This window comes from Syngnathus floridae, chromosome 9, assembly GCF_059516105.1.
Source record: "Syngnathus floridae isolate MCC-2025c chromosome 9, RoL_Sflo_1.0, whole genome shotgun sequence".
NCBI classification, from domain to species: Eukaryota; Metazoa; Chordata; class Actinopteri; order Syngnathiformes; family Syngnathidae; genus Syngnathus; species Syngnathus floridae.
This window is the reverse complement of record NC_142421.1, coordinates 11,632,296-11,658,422: the sequence shown is the minus strand read 5'-3', so window position 1 is coordinate 11,658,422 and position 26,127 is coordinate 11,632,296. Positions and strand designations below refer to the sequence as shown.

Sequence of the window (26,127 nt, the reverse complement as noted above, 5' to 3'; positions counted from 1 at the left end):
GAAATTAATTGTTGTATTTGAAAAATATGTCATGATTTACGCGATTTTGGAAAAAAAAACTTGGTTTTCTTCTCAGTGTGCCCGTGTGGGAAAATGTAAGGACGTCAGTAGGAGGACTGACATTTTTAGTGTCCTCACGAGGGTTCGATTAATGGCCGACGAGTCGCTTACCCGTGTAAATCTGTAACTCGGTCGTCTGACATTCGCCCGCTGACCCCCGCGCAGATAGCAACTTGACAACGTTGCGTCTCACAGGAAGTGTGCTACATTCTTTTTTTTTTTTTTTTTTTGATTGGCCTGTAATGAGCGCAATGAATGTGGCGCATGATGACAATGTAGCCACTTAGAACTCCATTTGTGTCATTTTGCACAGCAGACACATTTCAGATTTCAAAAGCTGCTGGCTTTGTTGCTTGTTGAATTACAAAGATTATTTTCATAATATGGCGGGGGACGGGGTGAAATGAGGAAATATTACAAGAATTGTGAGCATGCCATATTGTTGGCGTATGTTATAAAATGGTCGGGTCAAAAAAGAAATCTTGAATACAAATGAGATTTTGTTTTCAAAGTAACAGTTTGCTTTTGCGGGAATATAATGTCATGCTCGATCAGGAGGAAAAATGTCCTAATTTGATTGAAAAGTGAAACTTTGGGGTACCACATTAGTCTAAAAACAGCTTGCTTTTGTCATGTTTGTGTCAATATTTGAACGAGGCTGTCATCAAGTGCAAGTGTTTAGGACAAATGTTTGTTTCTATTAGCACAGACCAAACAGCAGCAGCAGTGATGGTGGATGACAACTTGACTTTCATAACATTTATGATGCCCTCTTATCAGCGTGGCCTCAATTTTCACTTTGTACGCCAACCACTAACGTCTTTAATACGAGCTCACCATAAAGTCCACTATGGAGGGGGGGTTATTCTTGTTATTCTTCATTGTATGCCGGGGGCCCAGCCAGCCTTGTTTTCCGGCCCCCCTACCCGCCACCACCAGCTGAGACCCCCCTCCCGCCCTTTAAACAGCCTTTTGTGCCAAGCCGCTGGGCCGTTATGAGCAACCCTCGGCCGGGGCCCCTCCACGCAGGCGTTAACTGACGTGCACGCTCTTGCTAACGCAGCGCTAGCCCAATAGTGTCGTTGCCCACGCAACTCCTTTTCAACATCTTCCCAAATCAAGTCCAATTCAATTTGACCTTTGCTTATTGGCGTGACCCCGACAACTGAGGATCACCACGCGCAGAATGAAAATCGAGTGCCCGGCTAATAGTAAAAATAATTGATGCCTGTTATAATTGCATTGAAAAATAAACAAAACGTGAATTATTCTAACCCCAAATATTTTGGAACAATTAGGGATATACCTGAATATAATTTTAAAATTTTCATGAATAAAACTTCATCAGTATTCATCCTTTCATACATTTTTCTCCTTTGTCCATTAACAATTTCAAGTTCTCAATGACAATGCAGATATTTAGATGTTTTTTTTTTAAATTATTATTATAACCCCCCTACCCCCCAGCTCGGCCAATATTTCTGCATCGCATTATGTTAATGCGCTTTCATAATCACCTTTGATTCCTTGTGACCTCTCGCTTCCTCCCAGCTGACGCTCACTCGCTCGCTTATAACGATTGTCGTGCCAAATGTTATGGCGCTATTCCACACACGTGTTCCACACTGTACTTGTAGCAAAATGAGATTGTTTTCATTTGCTGCTCTTTTGATTTTTTTTTTTTCTTTTCTAAAGGGAGGGGGGGGGAGTAGGGAATAAAAGGAGCCCTGAATGGCTAATTCAGGCATGTGGGAAGCACTGGCTGAGCTAAGTGGCTTAGCCGTGCGGCATTTTGATGGATTGCGCGTTGAATGGGCGAGTGTAAATGTGAACCTCGGCGACGGCGCTTCCTCGTCCTGTGTGCAATTTACAAATTGCAAATGCCTCGTTGGCACAACAATGGCTGGAATTGAGGAGGTGGTACTGGTGCCTGCCCGCATAGCTAGTCATTAACTTGCAACACTTCCCTCAAGTGAATTCCTTGCCATTGCTGAAATAGCGTGTCAATTATTACCAGCTTTTTAGAATGGTGTCAGTAAAAAAAACAAAAAAAAAAAAAAAAAAAAAAACGATGCCCAGTTTTCCTTGAAAAGACGATGGAAATAGCGATGAGTTCCTCCACTTTAGCAGCGTTCAACAAATTTTCATTCATTTTTCCGAATACGTTTGTAAATTTAGAAGAAGAGTAATAAGCAGGACAAAGTGATAATTTGAGGAGTTTTAAATTTAAAAATAATTTATTATTTAGGGGCGATCAAATATTGTGATTGCATTCGGCTTTCCTTTGTGTGAAGCTTTGGGCCACGTTGTTGTCTCGCTTGGAAGCAGGATGTCAAACTGCAGGCTACAAAGCTGCAAAGATTCCAAAAGTGGCTGACGAAGACTTTTTTTTTTTTTTTTTTTTGCAGCATCACCCTACAACTTCTGACACCTCACACACAAGCCTTTGAAAACGTGTTTGCTTTTGAAAACAACCTCATGGTATCTGTGAATGAAAGATGAGCTCAAGCAGCATTTGAGTTACACTTTGACAAGAGCGAGGGTCTGATTTGATAAGAATTCAATTGTCGTATGCCAAGAAAACAAGTCGATTGCGTAAAGTCCCAAATTGATGTGAAGTAAGTCGAGGTCGTGGTAATATTCCTGGCTCTTCCCTTTTTTTTTTTTTTTTTTTTTTATTAATTCCCAGTAAAGTTTGTTTTGGGCTAGTCGGGCCAAGGTCAGTCATGTGGAGGAGGAGATAGATAATGAACTCGTATTGTGTTTCATACTCTCTCGCTCTCTCTTGCTCTCTCCCCTCCACCCCCTCATTGTCGGTGTCACCATGTCCATTACTCAATTACTAATCTCCTCTGGCCTGCTAAATTCCTGAGCTGACCTCTCAGAAGTTCAGCAGGCTGAAACCTTTGCAGCATGACAGCACCTCTGTGTGTGTATGTGTGTGTGTGTCTGTGTGTGTCTCTGTGTGTGTGTCTCTGTGTGTGTGTGTGTGTGTGTGTGTGTGTGTGCGCGCGTGTGTGTGTGTGCGTGCAAGACGCCCACTCACTGAGAGCCCCCAAAAGGCCTCTTCTGTGAATGTATTGTACTGTAGGCAGTAGCTGGCAATTAGTAGAATGTCTTATAGTCAAAGTGGACTTGTACTTTGACTTGCTGTTTTACTTAAATAATGTCAACATTTTTCTCACTGGTATGCCCCCCCCCCAAAAAAAAAACCCCAAAACAAGTAAGGAATCTGTTCTCACTGTCCTGAAAACGCAAAGGGTTGCGTCATATTTTTGTGTGATGTAACTCATGGCATTTTCTGTGTGACAGTTATTTTCCCTCCCTTTGAAATATTTCGAGGTGTCGCGTCATTTCTGAGGCGGAGATTTCAAGTCGGGCTATTCCGGAGAGTTTAATTCCAACGAAATGGCAGGCACCGACCGGGAGAGTTTATTCATTTATTTACTTATTTGTTTATTTATATGATGAGATTTTTTTAAATCTATGCTTGAACAGCAAATGTCTGTTCAGTCCACTCTGAGTACATTATGCCCCATCAAAGCAATCAGGTTCCTGAGTAATGTTATGCTGCTGCAGTATTAACATGAATTATTGATGGCAGAAAGAACGCAGGCACAAAGTGAAGTCCGGCTCGCGCACTGGTGTCAAACCCGAGGCCTAGGGGCCAAATCCAGCCCGTGACATTTTATGTGGCCTGTGAAGGCAAATTATGTTTTCTTGTAAATTGTCTTCACTTTTAAAAACACTGAGATGAGATTGACATGATTTTTTGTTACAGACCACTCCTTTAAATGAAATTGAAAAATAGTTGAAGAAAGAATTAACGCTTGAGCTTTACTGCCATGCATGAAGCAAGCGTTTGCATTTTGGAAAGTACTAAATATGGCTCCTTGCTCTGTTGCGCAATCTGTTGCTTTAAAGTCTTGTTGTTCTTTTCGAGAATGTGCCTCGTCAATGATTTTCTGGAGCGTGACCAAGCATGCCAAACATTTATTTTCCAAATAAATCCTTTCTCTTTAAGTTTTTATGCGACAGTAAATGCAGTTTCTTTTTGTTTTTGTGCTGATTTACAATGTCATCACAATGCCGCAGATGGTGAAAGTAATAAATTGTCCAGTTTTTTTTCCCCCCGAGTTCTTGCATTTTATTAGGGTGCCGCGGACTTGAGGCGTACAGTAACTTGACTCGTTGGTGTCTTTTTAGTGTCACTACTCTCTTACAGTCCAACTTCCTGACTACATTTCACACTTCATCGAAAAATACGACAGCAAAAGTAATGGCGAGATTGACCTTCTTTTTCCAGATGGATTCTGTTGAGTTATGCACACTTGCGCAATTTGGCGAGAAAGCACAATTCACATCAGCGCATCAGTATAAAGCCATGAGATGGTGAGACGAAAGTGTAAATTTCACAAGGAAATAATCTTTAGAGAAAAACAATTGTAATTTGAATGATATGCATTTGGCAAGCTCATTGTGATTATGAATCATCACCGCTACTCGAGCACAAAACAGCGAGATGTGTTAACACCGCTGCAACAACATGATGATGATGATGAATATCCATGGAATGCAATATAGCAGAAATATACTATACGCTCCAACGTGCTTTTTAATTACGCCGCCGTTTGGATGTTCAGAGTGAATTATTATGATGCCGCCTGGCATCAAACTTGCTCATTTTGAGCACATGAAGCACAAATGCGGCTTTTGGCCGCGGGGCTGAATGCTATTTACTGCTAGCGACACGTTATTGCAACGGTCTCCACCACTTGACAGCTCCAGACAGCTCATTATAAGATGAGCGAAAGAGGGGGAAAAAAAAGCCATGTTTGATGTTTTTACTTAGTGAGCGAGCGAGGGGGGCACAGCAGCTCTATCAAGCGTCCCTCGCAGGCCTTTTTTTTCTATATAAGGCAATACCGGCTCGAAAACTGGCCGGGATTTGATACGGCCGCGCTGTGCAGCTTAATGTGAGAACTGAATATGGGTAATTGTTTGGACAGAGCACTCCGGGAGAACGCCGGGAAGTTTGTTTTGACAATGTGTTCTTTTTGCTTTTACGGAAATGTGACTGAAATGGAGAAGAGGGAGGGGAAGAAAGCCAAAATGAGAGGTTTACATTTTTTTGCTCTAAACTCATCATTATCTGCTTTGGAAAGGCAACATGCCACTCTTTGGAGTTTGTAAGTGTACCTAAACAAGTGTCCACTAAGTGCTGATGTGAAGTTACTCACTCGGCACTGCTGAGAGTCTCAACTCTCGTGCTGTCCAAAGAACAACAACAACAACGACGTGATTAGTCTTTAGACAGTCCTAGTTTTGGCCAATGGTAAGCGTCCATCTTAAATGTGTCAGTACTTGAGTCCACATAATGTATTTGACGCACATTGGCCATAAATGGGTAAATTAAGCAGTGTTTTATGGAGCTGCGTTGACCTCTCGCTCGTATATCCCCGCTACCAGATTCGTCTTTTATAACTCAAATATATGATCCGTGTGTTTTTATTACATTATCCGTGGATATGACAACAGGGCATTGCTTGAGTTGAGAGATTGAGAGATTTGCTAGCTCAAGAAGTAAAAATGAAATTCGCCGCCATAGCCATAAAAGTGAATTGAGCCGCATTCATTCAGTTGCAGCTCGCACGTACGACAAAGGGCTTGAGCTTGCATATACTTTTGTGGTTATTATATTGTCATTGCTTTTGCCTTGCAGCCTCAATGGCTGGGATTCGTGTTGCCTGTCTGCCCCCCCCCCCCCCCCAGCACATCTGTCGTCCAGACTTTGGGTAATAGCTGTCTTCCGGTGCGCTCTTTTGTCAGGAACAAGCGCGCCCGCCATTATTAGGCCTTCAAACGAAACTGCACTACTTTGAATTATTAAACCAAATCAAACGGATTTGAGTCCTCACATCACGTCCACTTCTCATGCTGCGTATGCCACGCATCCCGCCAGGCATTTTGATATTCTTGTACAATGATTTGCAAACCTTTTAAACCAAGCACCGGAATAAAAATAAAAAAAATAAATAACCTTAGCCCCCCCCCATCCCCCCCCCCCCCCCCAAACTATTTTAAGTCTTTTAAGCCACTGCAATATTGTGCAGTTAAAACATTAATGCTATAGGACAATAAAAAAAGTATTGATTGAATTCAATTCAAATGCATTCCACAGGAAAGTTCAGTTCAAAGCGCTGTAACACTATGAACGTTATAAACTTTTTTATAATGGATACATTGTCCTTAGATACAGTTTAATACAATTCAGCTGTACTTACCAAATGAATAAATATAATTCATTAAAAAAAAAGCACATTTGGTTGTTTGGAGCCGCATAATTCCTTAAATGGCTTTTTTGTTTTTCCCCTCGAAGCACGAGGTGATCGCCGTGTCAGAGAAGGTGATCGTGCGCCTCCAGGACCTGGTCAAGTGGACGCTGCCAGACTTCTCGGGATGGGCCCACGGCCTGAAGGCGGAGCCCCTCAAGACCTCGGTGCTCCACGAGTTGGGTACCAACGGGCGCCGCGAGGCACTCCACCGCTACCGCGAGAGCACGCTCACCAGCGGACTCAACTTCAAGGATGTCCAGCGGGAGCGGGTACGACTTGGTGAGTGAACACTTAATGAAATCTTCAGGAGCATTTCATTGCTTTAATCAGGATGTGAACTTGCGATCTATATGATCTGTCTATTTGCACGTATTGCGGTTAAAAAAGCCCAAGTGGCTAACTGCTGCTAGTGCTAACAAGTAAGGGAAAGGGAATAAACACTATTTTGTGGTTATTCTTGTGTAATTGTACCAAAATGATTTTTCTATGCTATCAGAGGCTATAATAATGCTAAAAGTGCAACTTAGTTTCTAACTTTTTTGTTTTAAGGTTGCAATTTTGGTGTTACATTAAGGTTATTGTTATCTGGAAAGGTTAAGGTTATTGTTATCTGGAAAGGGTACACGGCCACATTTTGTGATTCTACTTGGGATGATGTCAAGCACCAAAGTTTACTAATCTCTGGTTGATTAGTGGATTGTTTGGAAGCATTTAGCAACTGTTAATCACATATGATGAGACACTTCTTGTCCTTGGGCTAATGTTTTGTACTATAGTAGACTAATTGATAAGTGCTCTCGTTGCGCAAAGCTACGCCAGCGATATGAGAGCTTTTTCCGGACATTTCTACCAGCTTGTTGCTTCGCGATATGAGAGCATTTTCAGGACATTTCTACCAGCTTGTTGAAATGTAAGTCCCTGAGACCATTTAGGAGTGGTGGCAGCGTGCCTCCTACCTACTCATCATCCGCCCTATATTTTGTGCTCGAATGACCACGCGTGCGTTCATCGTGTACACAATCGGATGTCACGCAGCGTTCCATCAATCAAAGCGCAACATAAAGCCTCGGCGACTCGCGTTGAGAGGAAGCGATTGGCTCTAACAATGTAATCATTGCAAAGGACATGACATGTTGCAGTTAAGTAAATATACCCTGTCGTCATTTGGCCGGATTGGCACATCAAGCTCACCAAAACAGTTAAAAACGCTATCAGTGCATTACTCAGTGTATCCATCTTTGGCCATCCCATTAAAATCCATATCTCTGCTTTCATAATCCTTTGATGATTTTTAAATAGCTTCTTGAAAAACAAGGCTCTCTAACGGCTCTATTGATGAATTCCAAGGAGAACGCGCACGCCTCTCGGCGTGTGTTTAATGTCTACTGCGCAAATGCCCTTGATTGCTCCACATTGCTCCCATCTCAAATGCAAAAATAAAATAAAAAAAAAATACCAAGAAGCAGGGCAGAATCAATAAGGGATGCTTTGATGCAAAAAAAATCAATCCAGTTTAGATGTGTTTGTGAGCGCGGGATTTCTGGCATTTGAGAAAAGAACCGCATCGAGATACATTTGTGTCTCTGCTACATCCAAGTGTCAATATGACTGCAGTCTCTCCGGTGATGAAACTTGCTGTAAATCTTTATCCTTAATTTTGACCCCAAAATGTCAGATCTTCTGTGAAGACATCGTCATTGTTTTTATTTTGTAGGAAAATGCTTTTTACATCTCCTTTAATCAAATAGTAGTTAAGAGTTAAATGAAGCGCTCTGCCCTTGATCCATATCAGGAATCTCAGTTTGCAATGTCAAGAGATGCTTTTTTTGATGACCTACATTCAGATACGCTTGTAAATCATTTGTGTATAAAACCTCAAGAGACCCGTTCCGATGACACCAATTTAAGACTCTTGGATGCTCGAACATTTGTTTGTTGCCTCCAGCTTTGTAAGTGAGTCAGATTAAAAAAACGAAAAAAAAACCACACACGCATAAAGCGTTTGCATCGAAATATAACATTTAGGCCGCTGAAGAGGTCCAATGAAATATTGATGCTGTAAGAGCAGGAGTGTGTTGACCATGGCGACATTTGACGACATCACCGACGATGATATACGGTGGCGGCTCAGCATTATTACCTGAATGATGCATTTGCTGTTTGTTATTCTCCACGAGAGGAACGAGATTGTCCCCTCCCCGCCACCGCCGCCACAGGATACTGCAGCGATATACCACCACTCGCTCTGGCTGGCTTACAACTAGCCCGCCGTTAAAAAGCAATAATGCCTGCCATTGTTGTTGAGGGAAAACGTTTTTTTTCCCCCTAACTTTCCCTGGCAAGCTGCCAGTGGGGACTTAAGTGAGCTGTTCTGTAGTTATGTAGCAACGTTCAGTGCATGTAAAAAAAAAAAAAACAACATGGTTTAACTAACACGCGTGTGACATGTAAAACGCCTCCTCCGCCTTCTCTCTCAGTAAGAGCAGAAATGGTGCGATTCATTCTCGGGAGCGGGTGACTTTTAAACCTGCGAGGCGGATAATTGATTGGCGGCGTGATTCTGAAATTCAGCTTTGAATTCACAAGCGAAGGCTCCGACGGGCTTAAAATAGACGCTGGCATCACCAGTGTAGCCATTATGTGGCAAATGATAGCTTTCATGTGGGATTTGCTTGCAAACCTGACATGGGTTTGAATAAATCAACTGAAATGGGGCACCAGAGGTGGCTAACAAAAGGTAGCGTAGCCGCATTCATCGTATTAGCCAGGTGATTCCCAACCTTTGTTGAGCCCAGGCACATTTACATGAGAGAAATGGCAGAGTACCAAAACAAATTGTACATACACTATTCGATTGCAAGTTTCATTCCTTTTGGGACCAAACTCAATGTCATCGTGTATCAAATCAAAATTTCCCAGTGAAAAGAAGTGAAATGTCGCACCCTCATTTTTGTAACCTGTTTTTAATCAAGAACACAAAATAACAGTAATTAAAATGTAACTGAAAAAAATCAGCATAAACTGCCACTACTTTGTGTCTATAAAACTCTTCTCTATTATTTGCCAAGTATATTTTGTTACATCTGGTTGAAAGAGCCCTTGAAAAGAGCCAAGTACAATCCTCCAACAAGATGAAAAGAGTAAATGCTGCAGCGCTTACATCATCCACAATGCTGACTCGTTTAATCAAGTAATGCAAAATGACCCCCCCCCCCCCCGGTCTTTCAGTTGACGTTGTATCGCAGTGTGCGCATTAAGGTTTCTTTTTACAGTGCAATCCGCCAGGGATGGCTTACCAGGCAAGTTTACATTCTGCCCCTTTATTTCTCCCCAGAGAACTGGCCTGATTCGCTCTTTTTTTCTTCCTTCCTTCTTTTTATTGCCGCCTGCCGAAATTGCTTTCTATTCGTATAGAGTGCAAGGCGGAACCTCAAGGAAGTTGTATCTGCTGAGACAGGCTGGCTGGCTGCCTGCCTGCCTGGCTGGCTTAAAAAACTCAAAACAAAAACAAATAATGAAAAAATATGCTGCGGCCATTTATGATGCTTATAAGGTCTAAATATTTGTTTATATTATTATATATATTATTCGATACAATGTCGAAGAAAAATATTAGTAGTAAAAATGACTAGTTTATACACGAGTTAATTGTAAATTATATGAGATAAAGTCATTTCTTTGAAGAGAATAATACTACTTTGCTGCTCACATGTCCACGTTGAAACCATGTAATGCACAGAAAAATGAATATTTTCACGGAATTTTATGTTCCCACCCAAGGTAATATGGGTGAGCTATTATCATTCAAGGATGGAAGCGCTCCATGTTTGGGCAGCATCCGGTCCGAAATGGATGCATTCAATGCCTGCCCGTCCGCTAACTGTAGGGGCTCGCGACTTAACACCGCTTTGCATAATTGATGCTTTTGGTGCATTACGTTAATGTAGCACGCTGCTGCTTGTGCGCACGGGGACTTCTTCCATTAAAGAGGTAATTTCGGGTGAATTGAACTCAAGGACGTGCGCCGAGCTAATAACACTTAAAATGGCTGACCTTCGCGTTAGATGTAGGATTAAATGATGGACGCTCGCTGTCACGTACGGTGCATATGTTCCCTTTGTACAAATTGGAATGGAAAAATGGAAAAAGACAGAGATTTTTGGGATGATCAAACATCGTCTTTGTTATAAAAAAAAAGAGAGAACCAAAAGCATCATTTGCAGGCATTTTTCCTGCTGCGGACGTCTCGGCCATCTGCTCTGGGCATGATAATATAGCAGATTGCTACATTGTTTCAACCTCGTATGCGCTGCGACTCCATCTCGCTCGCTGTAGTTTCTCAATTTTTTCAATTCAACTATCTCAGCATGAACTTACTTAGCGGGGCCTTTGATTCACTGCGGGCGTAACTGGGCCAGTAACATAACATACAAATGCGCATACGCACATGTCTGAAAAAGAAATGGAGGCAAATGAAAATGATCAGCAAACGGCGTCGACTAAACTGGCTGCCTTAATCAGCTCGTTGCTTAGAGCGATGTGGTACAGGAAGCGCGTCGTTGCCCGTGTGGGCGGCAAGACGTACAGTAGATGTTTCCTTTTGCTTTTGAAACGGTTCTGTATGTTTTTTCAGAACAAAGATTTTTGTAAATTTATCATTTAAGATAAAAAAGTAAGGAACCACTGCTACAAACAGTAAGTCGTGATTATTGTGGCTTTTGCGGTTTCCCATCCCGTCATATGCAGTTTTCTCAGGATTCCCCAGTGGAAATGTTGCATATGGAAATGATTCCCAAAACAGCTTTTTTAAGCACTATGACTTTATTTGGACACATTCGTGTTGCAGGAGAGCCACAACTCTGTGAGAAAAGACGGGGGGGGGAGCCAGCGCCAGCGCCATCTGCCCCATTCTTTCCATATAGAATAATAAAATGTCACAATTTCAAGCTTGTAATTTACCACGTTGGGAAAGGGAGGAATCATGACTTGGTTTGCTCACGAGTACAGAAGACTAATTGAGTATGAAGGCCCACAGTGATATCACCACATTCCATTTTTTTTCTTCAATGTTTTATCTGATCTGTGCGCCAGACGCACACACTTACACAAACACGCACACATTGGCGCGGATATCCCAACAATATTTCAGTCGTAACGTTTCAATTTGATACGGGGGCCAGATTGTGTCAGTGCGTTCGCACCGGTCGGGAACGGCGATAAGCTCGCCGGGCAGATGCCATCCTCTGTCTCGACGACAACGGCGACACCATATTTGCGAGCTTTTCGGGTCGCTATCGTGTGCGGACCGAGGAAATAGCAGGGAGAAAAAAGATACGCGAGCAAGAGTAATGCTTTGTTGTGACGGAAACGCACTGTTTGTGAGCATCCGTACGCCACAAAAGCCAAAATCCAACCAGGATTAAAGAGCTTATATCGAACCATAATTTGCTTGTCTGCAGCCATGTTTCTTCCTAAAAATATGAACAAGGCATCATCACATTCAACAGCACCGCAAGTTCACTCACACTGGAGCTGCTGTCGGCCACAGCTCACAAGCAGATGCTCACCCGCAGGCCACCCCACCAGGCCCTGCCTCTTAAAGGCACATGCGCGGACACACACATACAATCCATTCTATGTTCAGACTTTTGTTTACTTTGTGGGTTCAAATACTGTACACTGTGTCAAAAAATATTGATCATGTACCTCACCGTCATTGATGTTACTGAGAGGCTGCCATTATCGCATGGCAGCATCTTCATTAGAATGTGGAGGAGAATCACAGGCTTCCCCCCTCCCCCACCCCTCATATCATTAATTCCGTTTTGACTGCTGGCCGGAAGCCAGCGAATTCTAAATCTGTAAGCAGTAAATTGTGTGCCGAGGTGGAAAAATCTATTAGATGTATGAGCATGCCTCGAATTTGAATATGGGTGGAGGGAGGGGGGCGGTAGAGGCGATAGAGCGAAAGAGATGTTTCCTCACGTCCTAATCACATTCAGCGTCGGCGCACTGCGACGTCAGTTAATAATTTGTGTTATTTTATTTCTGGAATGTGCCATAATGTGTTTTTCCACGGAAGATGAGGGAGGGAGGGGAGGGAGAGGGGCGGTTAAACAATGAGCGCGGGTGGCCTCGGAGGAAATGAAAAGCTCCGTCTCTCCATTAAGCTAGGCGAGGCCTCAAACAGCAGTTGTGCATCTCTCGTCTCTCCATTCGTCAGGTCTGGAACGACGCAGCGAGAGAGCGAAAGCCAGAGATGCTTATTGACGTGACCTCTGCCAAGGCTTCTTAAATAGACACTGGCCTTGATGATACACTTGTCTGCCGCTTGCGTGAATCCGCAACACATTCACATACATTTTTTTCCCTGATATTTGCAAGGAACGTATTTATTTTTTCTACTCATTGCACAAATTGCCTGCCACTTTAGCTCTCACTCATACGCGCGGTCAAGTCTTTTCAGCGCTGTCAAAATGATCGTCCTTCCGAGTATGATGGCAGCATGAATATTTCAGCGGGCGACCGGCGCTTTCGGTCCGTGCGATGTTTGGCATTCTCCGCGAGCCTGCCGATTTTGCTCGCTAAGACAGCGCAGATTGTACGCTTAATAACTCTGCATCTTTTATGAGCTCGCTCAGTCCATCTGCTTTGCGGGATTCCTGGGCCAGAGGCGACGAGAAGGACTCGCCGTGCTAATTGGCGCAAACGTGCACAACAACGGATGCTCTCGTTTAAGTCATCGAACTGCGGTGGATTTATTTTGTACAGATTTTATTTTGGTGCACCTGGCAATTTTAGAATATCTGATGTCTAACGGCATTCTGACTATGAAGTGCTCAGGAAACAACCCCCAATCTGACATTGATTGATCTTAATTTAAACATGCAAACCCTCCGTTTCTTTTTTTTTTTGTGGTGACTTAATGTCTCTCAGATGAATATCCGCTGCCACCGGATATTCTGTCTGAAATCCGCCCGACAACTGGTTGTGATTTCGCACACGGAGGCATAATAATCAAGTGAGAAGTGACATGAATCGCTAACAACATGAATCATCATTAGCATTTGGCTCAAGCTTCTGAGGAGAGCTCTTTGTTGTGTGCATCATCGGACGGCAAGAACTAAAAAAAAAAGAAAAAAAACAATAGTATGGGATTGATTTACTGGAACATAAAGTCCACCTGCGCAACAGCACATTTAATCAAGTGAGTGAGGCGAGTGAGTTAGCTTTCCCCCCCACCCCCCTTTTCTTCAGCCGCTTTCATTTGAGTCATGGCTGAGGAGGACAGAAAGGGGCGGGGTGGGGTCTGCTGGGGAGGCGGGTGCTGGGGAGACTGGCTCAATGCCTTCTCGTCTGCCAATTGCTCCTCGGCCCAGTACATAACACGGAAATGGACTGACAGGTTGAGAAATCGGATCTTGCTGATGTATTGCCAATTGCCTTCTCCGGACGGCTCCGGCTGTCGGAATTTCGCAGAATACGACAAAATAAACAAGGTAATAACACTTTTTGAATTTGAATGTGAGACCTCATTTTTTGACAAACTCCTGCTTGGACATGAGCCCAAAAGAGTGCCAATCCAAAGCAGGTATAGCGGACAGATGGCTAACGCTAACTTGTCAAGCTTATTTGCTGAAGTTATTGTGGGCGGAGCATCCCGTGCAACACTTGCACTTTAGTTTGAGTGAATTTGAATCAGATGCTGTATTAGGTCTGTATCCTTGACTGCTCCAAGTAACTTGTGTGGGCTCCACATCCTCCCCTGATCCCAACCCTATTGAGAACCAAAGGCTCTGAGGGTGGCAGGCCCCTTTCATACAGCAGCTCTGTTTTGACATTCAAGCACAAACAAACTCACAAGCATAAAGGATCTTTTCGGTCAAAGTAACTTTTGATATCAGATGATAAGCCCTCCTAAATGCTGACAATTCAACTATTCTTCAGAATTTACAACCCATCAAATGTTTTAAAATTATGTTGCATGTAATAATTTGAAGTTTTAATTTTCGACAACATTGAGAGGTCTGCTCAAAATCATGTACTAATTCTGCCTCATTTGCCTCGACTATTCAGCAAAAGCAGATAAAGATGTCATTTCCATAATCATTTGGAATGCAGTGTAATCTCATTTGAATCGGGAGCAGAGTGTGAACACACGCACACACTCACAAATTACACAAGTCTGCTTTATCAACGCTGCCGCCACAATTAGCCTCAAAGCAAGAACATCCATGACCTGTGTTCTGGAAAATGAGCACTGCCTTACTGGTCCAATGTCAATGTTGTGCAGTCCTCCAGTGCGGACACTTACACATTCACAGGCGTGATATTGACTGGCCACCCTTTGGCTATTTATAGCCTGAATGTTGTTAGTCACTTAAATGTTGTACAGAGACTGAGATCAACCGGAGTCAACTTCCTTGTTTGGCATGCACAAACTTTGCCAATAAAGCTGATTCTGATTCTGAAGTCTTTGTCTGCATCCAGTTGCTACACAAACAAGTCGTGCAAAATGCAAGCTTTCCAAATGATTTAAAATGTAGCCCAAAAATCTCCTGAACCCATTGCGGTCTGTATTCATATTCCCATTATTTTGCAGACTTTTCTTCAGTTCTCGATATTCTCCTGCCACTCGTTTTTTTGGGGGTGGAATTTCACTGTTGACCACTAGATGGTGGCCTTCCATGTAGGTTGACTGTGTAATTTAGACTAAAGAACATTGAAAACAGGAAGTAGAATATTTCAGCTCGGAGGCTAGTGTGGAATGTAACTCCCACTTTAGTGGTGGTGGGGTGGGGGTATTACCACCGCCAATAATGATACTCTTTTCTCCAGGCTCAAGTTTGCTATGCGATTTACTGGTTACCGTGCCAAATGAATTACAAATCAGTCGAGCCAAAACAATGAAGGCAGTGCAATGAGGTGCAGTTGAAAAGCAGGTCGTTCAGGCCCCCTCTCCCTCCCCCTTCTCAAGTGCTGACGTGTAATAGCCACACAAAGATATGCTATCATTTATATTTCTGGAATTTACTTTTGAATGCAAGACGGCGCGTGAACGGGAAAATTGACGAGCTGTGTTGAAGGCGTATTGTTGTGTAAAGTCGGCCCATTTGCCGTAGCGCGCTGCCAAGTCCTCCAGCTAAATAAACACACTTTAAATTGAGTGTTGCCGCTGAACGTCATTATGGAAAATGCTTCTCGTTGGGTTCACATTACAGCTTGTTTGTTTCCGCGCAAAACAGAGGGAGAGGCGCTTACATTCGTCATGGCGCTCTAATAGTCCACTTCGTATCAAACTGAGAATTGCTATGCTGCATTCAAATATTAAGTAAGGATAACAGCGCTTGTCTAGATACTCAGATATTTATTACTTCTTGAAAAAAATCGATAAATACAAATGGAAAATGCTTGCAAAAATGAAACTGTTGAGTCATATATTTTAAAAATGTGTGTTTTAAAAATTCACATTTGGAGTTACATGCGACCAATTTTGTTTTCTTTGTATGTATTGTTTATTATCAAAATATCAACACAATTAAGAAATGAACAATTAACAATGGTCATTTCCTCTCAAAATGAGATGTTTTGTTTTAATAATGCAGATATGGCAGCTTGTGATATCAGAGCCATCTGATTGGATGCTTGCATCATGCTAGAAACTCCCCAAGATTCCACCCATGACATCATCGAAGATCTTCTTGAGGAAAATATCGGACATTTCCGACCCGTCGGGTTGCCAAGCCAACTCCAAACCGGCGACTGAAGCATTTTCACTTTTTTAGCATTTCCCACAACTCATAAAGCAAATTCCTCGCCCTCTCGCTTTCTCATTCCAGTTAACGCTGGGAAAGAAGCCAGTCTCATAGCCTCGAGTGTTATTCTTCCTCCTGTTTTTTTTTTCTCCTTGTCATGTTTCCTCTCGCGCGCCCGTTGAAATAGGCCTGCGCTGGTAATGAGGGGGGCCCCCTCTTCGAGGAAACACACACACGGCAACTTTGATCTCTGATGGCATGTCGTTCCTCATCTGACCTAATTCCTAACCTCCCGATAAGAGATTTTTTTCTTAACAGCACTCGAATGGGAACTTGCTGTCCTGTTGAACAAGCGTTTTCAAGGCGAACATGTCATTCTCTGATATACTGGTTGGGGGGGAGGCAAGAGATAATTTGCCAAGCCGAGCGGGGAATCTCCTCGCCATGCTGACAAGCTTCCGAGATGTCCGATCACAGCTGTTCAATTGAGTTTGTGCGCGACAAATGAGAGATCCGATATCGTCACCTGCACGGAAAGACGAGGACAGACTGTCTCCTTGAGGGGTGTTTGTACAAGACCAACCAAAGTTTGAAGGGGAACTCAAGAAGTGTTTTCTTTGCAGCAAAATGTTCAATGTGCCCCCACTAGTCTAAATACGCTGTTATTAATATCGTATTTCTGGAATAAGAATGAAGTTTAATAATTTATCCGTGTCAGAGCATTGCCCTTTTGTCCTATAGAGCTGTTGACTGAAGGTAATGCCGTCGGGCTCGCATTGCAAAAGTCGCATCACGACGTTTGCGCCACTTGTTGCCGTCTGCTACCTGTTATCCGATCAGGGGTCGGTCGATTAATCGTCCGGCACATCCGATTGGCCGACATTTGCGTTTTGAAATGGGTAAGACATGTTTCTTGTGAATTCTTCCCCTGACGTTTTTTTTGCGAGGCTGTCCGGATATATAGCAGCGAAAATGATAATTATGTGTATATTTGAAACATAACACGTTAAATATGTTGGAAGGAAAGTAGATTTTGGAGGATTTGTTTCATTCTTGATTTAGCGTATTTGAAAACGTGCCAAATATGTCAAATGTGTGAGTGTCGATGTAGCGCCCTCTGTGGGATGTGGGCGGTCTGCTCCGAAAGCGTCGCTCAAGAAAGTTAATTACAGTTTGCGCCCTGTGGTATTTTAGCACATATTCAGGCCAGCTTGTTTTTACTTTGGCACAAGTGAGCGTGCTATAAGCGGATTGACCCCTTCCAAACTCAGCAGTCGTTCTGCCCCAGCCAGGAGGCGACAAAAAAAAAAAAAAAGGAAAACACATGGTCCTCGCCATTACTACACAAAAGCCGACAACAAAGAAACGATTTCATCCCCCTTGAGCTTGTCCAAAACAACTTCTCTTCCGCTGACGCAGCTGTGTTTTCATTTTAGGTTTTCTTTTTCCCCTCCCTGTCAAAAAAAAGAAACTATTTCTGTTTTGATTTTTAATTTTTTCTTCCTTGTATCTGACAGGCGAAGAAGCCTTGCTGAATAACTCCTGTGTGTATTACAGGGCCTATTAAATGCAAACTTTTCAATGTGGCAATCAATAAGACGAGGCGGCGTTGGGCTGGCCCAGCGCCAGACACATTAGAGCCAGCGCCAGCGCCGGTTGCTAGGGAGCCCAACCCGCTCGGGGGAAAGAATGTTTAATGTAATAGAATCACATAAATCAACTGGAGGAAAAGTACTCGTGTCTTTTCTTCCTTTCTCCTCTGCTGACATGCAACCTTTCATGCCTGTGGTTTTCTCTGCCATCAAATCAAGTTCAATTTTCTTCATTTGCCGCAATCAAACATTTTAGATTATTTTTTGTCTGTTCTTGTTCTACTCCCTGTGCTGAAACTAACTAGATAACTTTAGCGCTTTGCTGTAATTAAGAACAGGAACCTACATGCGTGGAGGGCTCTTGCCGCCTCGCTTAAACACACTCGTTATCGGCATGAGTGCATTTTTGCATGTCTGGTGCCGCATCACGTTCAATAGAAGCCCCCCCAGCCCCCACCCACAGATGCTGGCGCCTCAATTCACACAAATGTGTGTGGAGTGTTAATAGTGACCACTTTTGGATTCAGTTAAAAAGAAATAAAAATGGGGAATGGAAATCAACAACATGCAGGAATTGAAATTGTTTTAAATAACCCAATAAAAATACGCACCTTTGCCATCACTTGTTACTTCTTTCCTTTTATTCAAATCACAGAACACCCTTTCCCCATTGAAATGTTTTCCACAACTGTCCTCCTCCCAATTTAAAAAAAAAGAAGTCCATTGTACAAATAATCCGTTCTAGAACACAAATGATTGTTTCAAATCCATAAAAGTCGCCTTGCACAAACCAAAAACTTTTGATGTTGTTTAATTTCTCACACACACACGCACGCACACGCGCGCACACACACACGCACACACATTTGAGAGACTCCGCTAATTTGTAAGTCAATCTTCCATACTATGTCCCCTTTAACAAATTTGAGAAACCTTCGGGCTCCTGGCAACGAGACAAGGGAGGAGGGCAAAAGTCTTTACGAGTAGAGGGAAGCATAACATACGACACGTCAAGGCGCATTGCGGGAGCTTACGGATGACACGCTTTTTTTTTTTTTTTTAAAGCTTGACCCGCACTAACCTGCACTAAAAACGGAGGGCTAAGGGGACACCCAAGGCTTCTGCTGCCTCAGCTTTGCCACCATCGTAAACATGTCTCGGACAAGCGCAAACGTGTTACAGCTTCTTTTTCCTGTTTGTCACTAGGATGACACAAAAACTCCTTTTAAAATGTACAAATGTTTTTTTTTTTTTTTTTTTTTAATTATAATTATTTTATTGAGGCGGCTCAGTGGTGCACTGGTTAGCACGTCCGCCTCACAGTTAGGAGGGTGCCAGTTCGATTACACCGCCAACCCTCCCTGTGTGGCGTTTGCATGTTCTCCCCGAGCCCGCGTGGGTTTCCTCCGGGCACTCCGGTTTCCTCCCACATCCCAAAAAACATGCTTGGTAGGCCGATTGAACACTCCAAATTGCCCCTAGGTTTGAGTGCGAGTGCGGATGGTTGTTCGTCTCTGTGTGCCTTGCGATTGGCTGGCAACCAGTTCAGGGTGTCCCCCGCCTACTGCCCGATAACAGCTGGGATAGGATCCAGCATGCCCGCAACCCCCGTGGGGACAAAGCGGTACAGAAAATGGATGGATGGATGGATTATTTTATTGAATTTATGTTATAGTTCATGATGGTTAAACCTGCGTACAAATATCTAACTCTACCTCTTGAGCTTGTTAGTTTGTTGAGTTCCCACAGCTTGTTTTGAACATAAATAAAGTTAAATAAATCTGTTTGCACAGAATCAATGGGTGTAATGGTACAAACTTGTTTTTTCATTTTCCTGGAAAAAAAATCTATGCTATATTGTTTTCTAACATATAACAAAACCACTCGCTGGCGTGTCATTACAGCCCTTGCACAAATATTGAAGCGCTGCATTGACGGGGCTCTGCAAATAGCCATTTCAAAATTCCACCCACGAGGAACTTACATTAGCATAATAATAGTCAGACGTTTTGTCTTGTCAGTTCTTTGAAGGTCGACTTAAATAAAAAGTCTCTTACACTCGTCTGAGCGAGCGGGATGCGTTAAGACCACGTCGACTTGGCAGCCTGAGCAACCAAGCAGCGCTTGTTTTGCTCGCCAACCATTGCAGCGCTGGCGTAAGGAGGTCAAATCAATCGATGACAGGCACATCAGGGAGGAAAAATAATTTTCGACACAGCCTGCAGCATAGAATAACCCCACGGGATAATAGGAGAGAGACACACACAAACTCAAATTTGGGAGTATAATCGGTTTGCGAAAAGACATTCGAACAGTTGGTCACAATAAGAGTTTGATCAGAAGAGAGAAAATTTGGGCCCAGTTCTCATTGTGTATTATCAAGCTGCAGGTATTCACCAGCTCGCAAACCCCCAAAACCCGCAGTGTGGATGAGACGTTGTTTTGAAGCTCAACGCATTGTGACAGGCGCAGCGTTTGATGGCGCTCTGCTTCCTTGTCATCGGACTGAAAACATATTGGGCCGCGTTATATCGCTTTTCAAAGAAACATCTTGATTCATCTCACTAACACTTCTGAATGTGTCAAAAAAAGGCTTTTCCTTTCCAAAACAAATACGTGTTGTTTTTTCTCTTATGGGGTGGCAAGGTCAAGGAAATGAGAACACCGTGACAGCAACCAATTGATCCACGCTCCCTCATTCGTACAATGCACGCAGACTGACTTGTGCGGTCGACAACAAACTAAGTTGGAATACTTGTCCAAAGCACTTACAACTGATGGCTTAACTACTTCATTAATTACATAAATTTAGATTGGTCACCATTTTTTATGTGACAACATTGTTGTACTTCACATCTTGTACCTACACAATGAATTTGTCCAGTTAGCCATGCAGTGTCGAGTACGGCTAGCCGGGACACCTCTTGGCTAGCTGGGTCTATCAGGTAATCCTCATTCTGCTCTGACAATTCAGTCTTACTAAATTAATCTCAAGGCCTGATTCATGCTTACATAAGTTTCCTTTTGATCAAACATTTGACATTAGCGTATTTACCACGCCGCTTGGTCACATTCCATTGCAACAGCAGAGTGCCTCTCATTAGCCACATTAGCTTCTATGAGACAGAACGTTAGCGCACTTATGTAATTGGCAGCATGACATAAAAGCGGCACGCTCATAAACACAACTAAATGAGCCCGTCATAGCTTATGGAACATACAAGACATATTCGAGCATGTAAAGATGTTAGGTAATCACATTGAAGTCCAGTCTGCAATCAAAGCAAACGTTTCTGTTCTTCTTTTAAGCATGCAACGATCAATTTTTCCTCATAATCAAAACCTCCTGAAAGTCATTAGCTACAGACGTCAGTATGTTGTTGTCGCAGAAGTACACAATCCAATCAAACCGTAGTGCTTTAGTGTGTAACTGATTTATTTAAAAAAACAAGTCCCTTTGGTGTGGTTCCAAAGAAAGTTATGTTATGTGAAAGCAGACGAGTGGGAATGTGGAATCCCGTCTCGATTGTGCTAGCAATTCAAACGTGACCCTCTCGTGTCACACTGGCAGACGTGCTTTTTTTTCTCTCCTCTCCTGAAGTCGCAATCGGGATCGCTGGACAAATCGCATCGGAACAATATGGCTCGAAAGTGCCAACAACAAAATGAGTGAAAGCGATGCATGCGGCTGCTGTGATTTGCATGCACGCAATCTTTAAAATATTCTCCCGGTGGTTCCTCTCAAAGATTGCTAAAGAAAAAAAAATACTTTGCCCTCTTTGTTTCTTTGGTATGCCACAAACATGTTTGGGTCAGTGCGACCCACTGCGTGTTTAACCACAAGAATAACGCAATAGTTTTGAAGTATTTGTTTTGTGGGGGAAAAAAAAATCCCAGAAAAACCCCCAAGTCTATTAATGGGACAATTTGGCCCTTGTTTAAGCCTCTTATGTCACTGCTGGGTCATCAGTTCTGTAGCAGATCAAATTGACCTGTTTTAAACTCTTGAAAAATGTCAACTGAATCGTCTTGCGGGTCAGATTGGCTTGGATAAATAACAAATGTAACAAAATATGTTTCAAACAAAATATTTCTTTTTGTTCTTTTGGATGAGAAACATCTAAGTAGTCTTCGGTTGACATGTTTTTCCAAAAATTGTTCCTGTCAGTGATCTCGCCCGCTTTCCATTTAGCCTCCTCTCATAATATCGAACACGTGTGTGACTCAGCGTCATCCTCCTCCTCCTCTCCCTCGCACGTATGGACACGACACGGCGACATAATTTCTGCCTTTTTGGCTTTGCAGTCATCAAAAGCGGACCAAAGGAAAGGCGGGGCGGTGGAGGGGGTGCATCTGTCAGCATGCAAGTGGAAAAGAGAAGCCTAGGGGCCGGTAATGACAATTTCTCCTACGAAGGCGCCGTTACATAAACAATTAAATAAATTCATTAAATTTGCATGAGTCATAGCTTGTACAATCTGGCATGAGACAAAATGTACCAGAACGTTGGGCTAATTGAGAGCGACTCGGCGCTGTAAACAAAACAGCATCAATCAGAGAGTGTGTGCTATCAATAAATAACAATACTGACGGGCCTGTGTGCGTACAAGTGTGTGCGTCACACAAAAAAGCCCAATGTGTGTTGCTTATGCACACGCACGATTTCTTTAGGCACATTTGAATATTTTTAATATCTATTTTAATAGGAGCTCCTCACGCAGGGATCCTCAGCGTGTACAGTTAAGCCTCCAAATTATTCATAACTTCCCCAAAGTGAATTTTCATTGCTGGGACTTGCCATAGGAAAGCGACAGAAAGCGCTCGGAGGTATTCATGCAAAATGTTCGTCGTCTTCATTGTTGGAATTGATTTCCAGCCTGGGAAATGTGGAGGAAAGGCAATCTTTTGCGCCAAAGAAAAAAATCTTCGAGCAATCTAGAGAAGTTGTAACCAACATTGGGCTTGTGGGCCGGGTGTAAGTGTAATTTGTGGTTGAACTTTGTATGGCTGACATCAGGCGCAATCCTTCTACCCCCAAAATCTGAGCTGTTAGGACCCCGATGGCAACGCCGTTTACAAGGTCATGTTGGCAAAATAGTCCCAATGCGGCCGCGACCAATTAGAACGCTTAGAGAAACACGTGGGGCCTTTAATTGGGGAAGGTCACGCTGGAAGAACAAAGAGAGAAATTTCAAAAGTGCGCACAAATGTGCGGGCCTCGGCAAATGCCTTTGTATGCTTATTAAAGCCCTGCGGCGCGCTCTGCAAATTGAATGTAATCAAGTGCAATGCGGGACAAAGAGAGCGAGCGAGAAAGAAAGAGAGAGAGAAACACACACACAATCCAAATGGTGACATTTGAAAACAAAGCAGCTGTCGTACCTGCGAGCAAAAACTGTGTCAGAAGCGCAATATGTGAGGCTTAGACGATGCATGTTTGCACTAATGCGCCATAAATCTGCCTTCTGCGCGGTGTCATTGAAAATTGGAACATGGTTTAAACAAAGCTTCATTTAGACAAAAGTAGTCATTTGCCACGCACTTATGGCAACCCTAGCCCTAGCGGGCTGTCAGTTAAGAGTTTTGCTTGTGGCGGTTGTCATGCAAGTAGGCAGAAAGGCACGAATGCATCTGCTGCAAATGTCCAAAAACCAACGAAACAATTTTCAGTCACAGGTTCATTAGCCTTCTAACATTAAGAAAGACTTGGCTGCCGAAACACAAGTCTGCCACGGAAATCCCCCCCTGAATGTCATGTCCAAGGGCGACGTGTGTGTGTGTGTGTGTATATGTATATGTGTGTGTGTATATATATATATATATATATATATATATATATATATATATATACATATACAATATATACAATATATATATATATATATATATATATATATATATATATATATATATATATATATATATATTAAAGCGGGGCCGGGGGCCGGTGAATTATTCATATTTACGTTCCCAAACGCCCGCCTCGACCTCGCCAAGCCACTCGTCGGGCTTTTGCATGCTGGGGCAAAACGAGCAGAGCAAGCCTTAAAATCGACAAACAATTGGACCAGCATTTGTACGCATATTTAGTGCGTTCTGATCCTATGCCAGCATTTTAACAAAAGCAACAGTATGTTTTTTAAAAGACCCTTGTCCTTATTTTCAACACGTGCTGATGGATTCCATTATGTAGGAAACGTCCATTTAACGTTTGCATGCTAATGACATGCGTGTTGGCGGGGGCAACGCTGATACAGCTGAGCATGTAATTACTTGTATGTATTTAAATATACATATATTCATATGTGATCCGATTTTAATTATATTTGCATTGTCGTGTGGGCGTTTCGAGATGAGTTCTTTCATGGTGAGGCGTAAAGCGTCCTTTCTCATTAGCATTAGCGGTGTGACTAATGCGCATGCATGGCGAGGCACAAAAGGGAACAGAGTAAAAAAAAATAAATGCTGGACTAAATACACCACACACATGAATATCTTTTTTTGACTGAAATCCACTTTGTGCTTCCTCACACTATTATCGTGTTTTCATCGTGCCGGATTCTATTTCACAGAAAGTGAATCAAGCGTCACACCGTGCATGTCTGCTGTTCTTTCATTAATGGCGCGTTCAAAGTAGGTCACGGACGCTTTGGATGATAGTCTTGGTCAGATTGTGTTCAACTCTCCTAATTTTGGCTATGGTGACGAGGTTGGCGCTTTTTATCTCGTCTAAATGGCAACGCCTTCGTTGATGGAGCCTGTCAGTCAGTTGTTGTTCTATGCGCTGCAATATTTGTTATTCGTATCTTTTTTTTTTTTTCTTTTTTTTTTTAATCCAGGCCACATGGCGATAAATTTGAATTGAAGGATTTGAACCGTGTCGTGTCAAGTCGGCCCAAGTTTCAATGACTCATATTGAAAATGAACACTTTTCTTCATACTGGATGGCCATTTGTGTGTTTAAATCATTAAGGCAGAAATATTTTTTTCTTCAGTTGGAAAAAAAACATAATTTGGTGTTGGATTTTCTTTCTCCCCATAATTTCAAACACTTTCCAGATGTCTTTGTGGCTTACGTCACAACACCCCAAGGAGCAGAAATTACAGCACACTTTACACCAGGATGTAGCAAATATTGCAGATCGCAAGTTGTACTAAGAATGTGAAAGTACAGAGGACTACGGATTCGAACCTGAACCTGCCCACTGCGAGCCGGACCCGCTAACCCTTTTTACTCGTTTGTGTAGGTCAGGAAGAGGACGGCAGGAAGGTGCTGGTCCTGAGCTACCCGCAGTACTGCCGCTACCGCTCGGTGCTGGCGCGTCTGCGGGAGCAGCCCGGCTCGCTTCTGCTCAACCACACGGTGCTGGCGCTGGGCGGCATCGCGACGCTGGGCGCCCACACGCGCATCCTCTACTGCCGCGACACCTTTGAGCATCCCACGCTGCTGCGCAACGAAAGCGTCTGCGATCACCATGGTGAGTTGGTGCTGGACACGCACTCTCAAACTTTGCTCATTGTTCCAAAGACTTTGGCAAATTCCCTTTAAATTTCCAATTTATTATTCAATTTGTAATTATTTTCTATATTTATTATTATTATTACTAAACACGTATTTGTATTTCCTTTTAATTCTGTAAACATTTCAGTGTAAGTTATAATTCACGCAAGTGAGTCTTCCGATGTATTTTTCGTGGTTTCATCTGAAAGGCAAGGGGGCGGGGTGAGCAGCGACCTCCATTTGAACAGCCTCACCTGTCCTAAAGCGTTGTGCTCTGGAATTTTTCGGAGTGCCGGAACATGTCTGAACTTCTGCACGCAGTAACAATTTGATTGTGTGATTCATGGCTGCACGAGGGCACTTTCACAATAACAGCTTAAGCTCCTGTAAAGTCGCTGCTGTGTAGCAATCGCATGTGACGGCAAACTGAAATACTAGATGGAAGTGGAAATTTTTGCTATGTTGAACATTTTTGAAGTTGGAATGATTTGAATCAGTGGAGAATTGTGGAATGTGAGGGCAGCTTGTTAAATTTCTCCATAATTTGTCTTATTTTTTCAAGGCAAATATGTTTTTGGAACAGCCAACATCCCGTGGCCGCTGTTTGGCTCGATGCCGCTAAAGCTGTATTTCCAGCCGCTGTTTTTTTTTTTCCTAACCTCCAATGCGCACGCCATCTATATTTTCTTTATTCACTTGTTTGTGTTTGACAAGCAACACAATTTCCATCAGGCTGCCAAGGGCCCCCGAGGGCATCCGGCTTATTATTTTAAGCACATTTGTGAGCTTTGCACAATCACAAGCCGCCATTTCCTGGCTCTGTATCTGCATTTATACGGATAAATACCAGCGCTGGCGTAATGGCGTCCAGCTGTGACATAATC

At 43.0% G+C, this 26,127-nt stretch overlaps 1 protein-coding gene across 2 annotated transcripts in view; it reads left to right on the top strand.

Annotated features, from left to right (window-relative positions):
- arid5b (AT-rich interaction domain 5B) overlaps positions 1-26,127 on the top strand; it is a 56,111-nt gene that overhangs the window by 7,082 nt on the left and 22,902 nt on the right. For both annotated transcript variants that reach the window (XM_088384663.1, XM_088384662.1), the window contains exons 4-5: positions 6,440-6,674; positions 24,990-25,220. In XM_088384663.1, the coding sequence (XP_088240789.1) occupies positions 6,440-6,674; positions 24,990-25,220 (466 nt within the window). The remainder of the gene's footprint in view (positions 1-6,439; positions 6,675-24,989; positions 25,221-26,127) is intronic.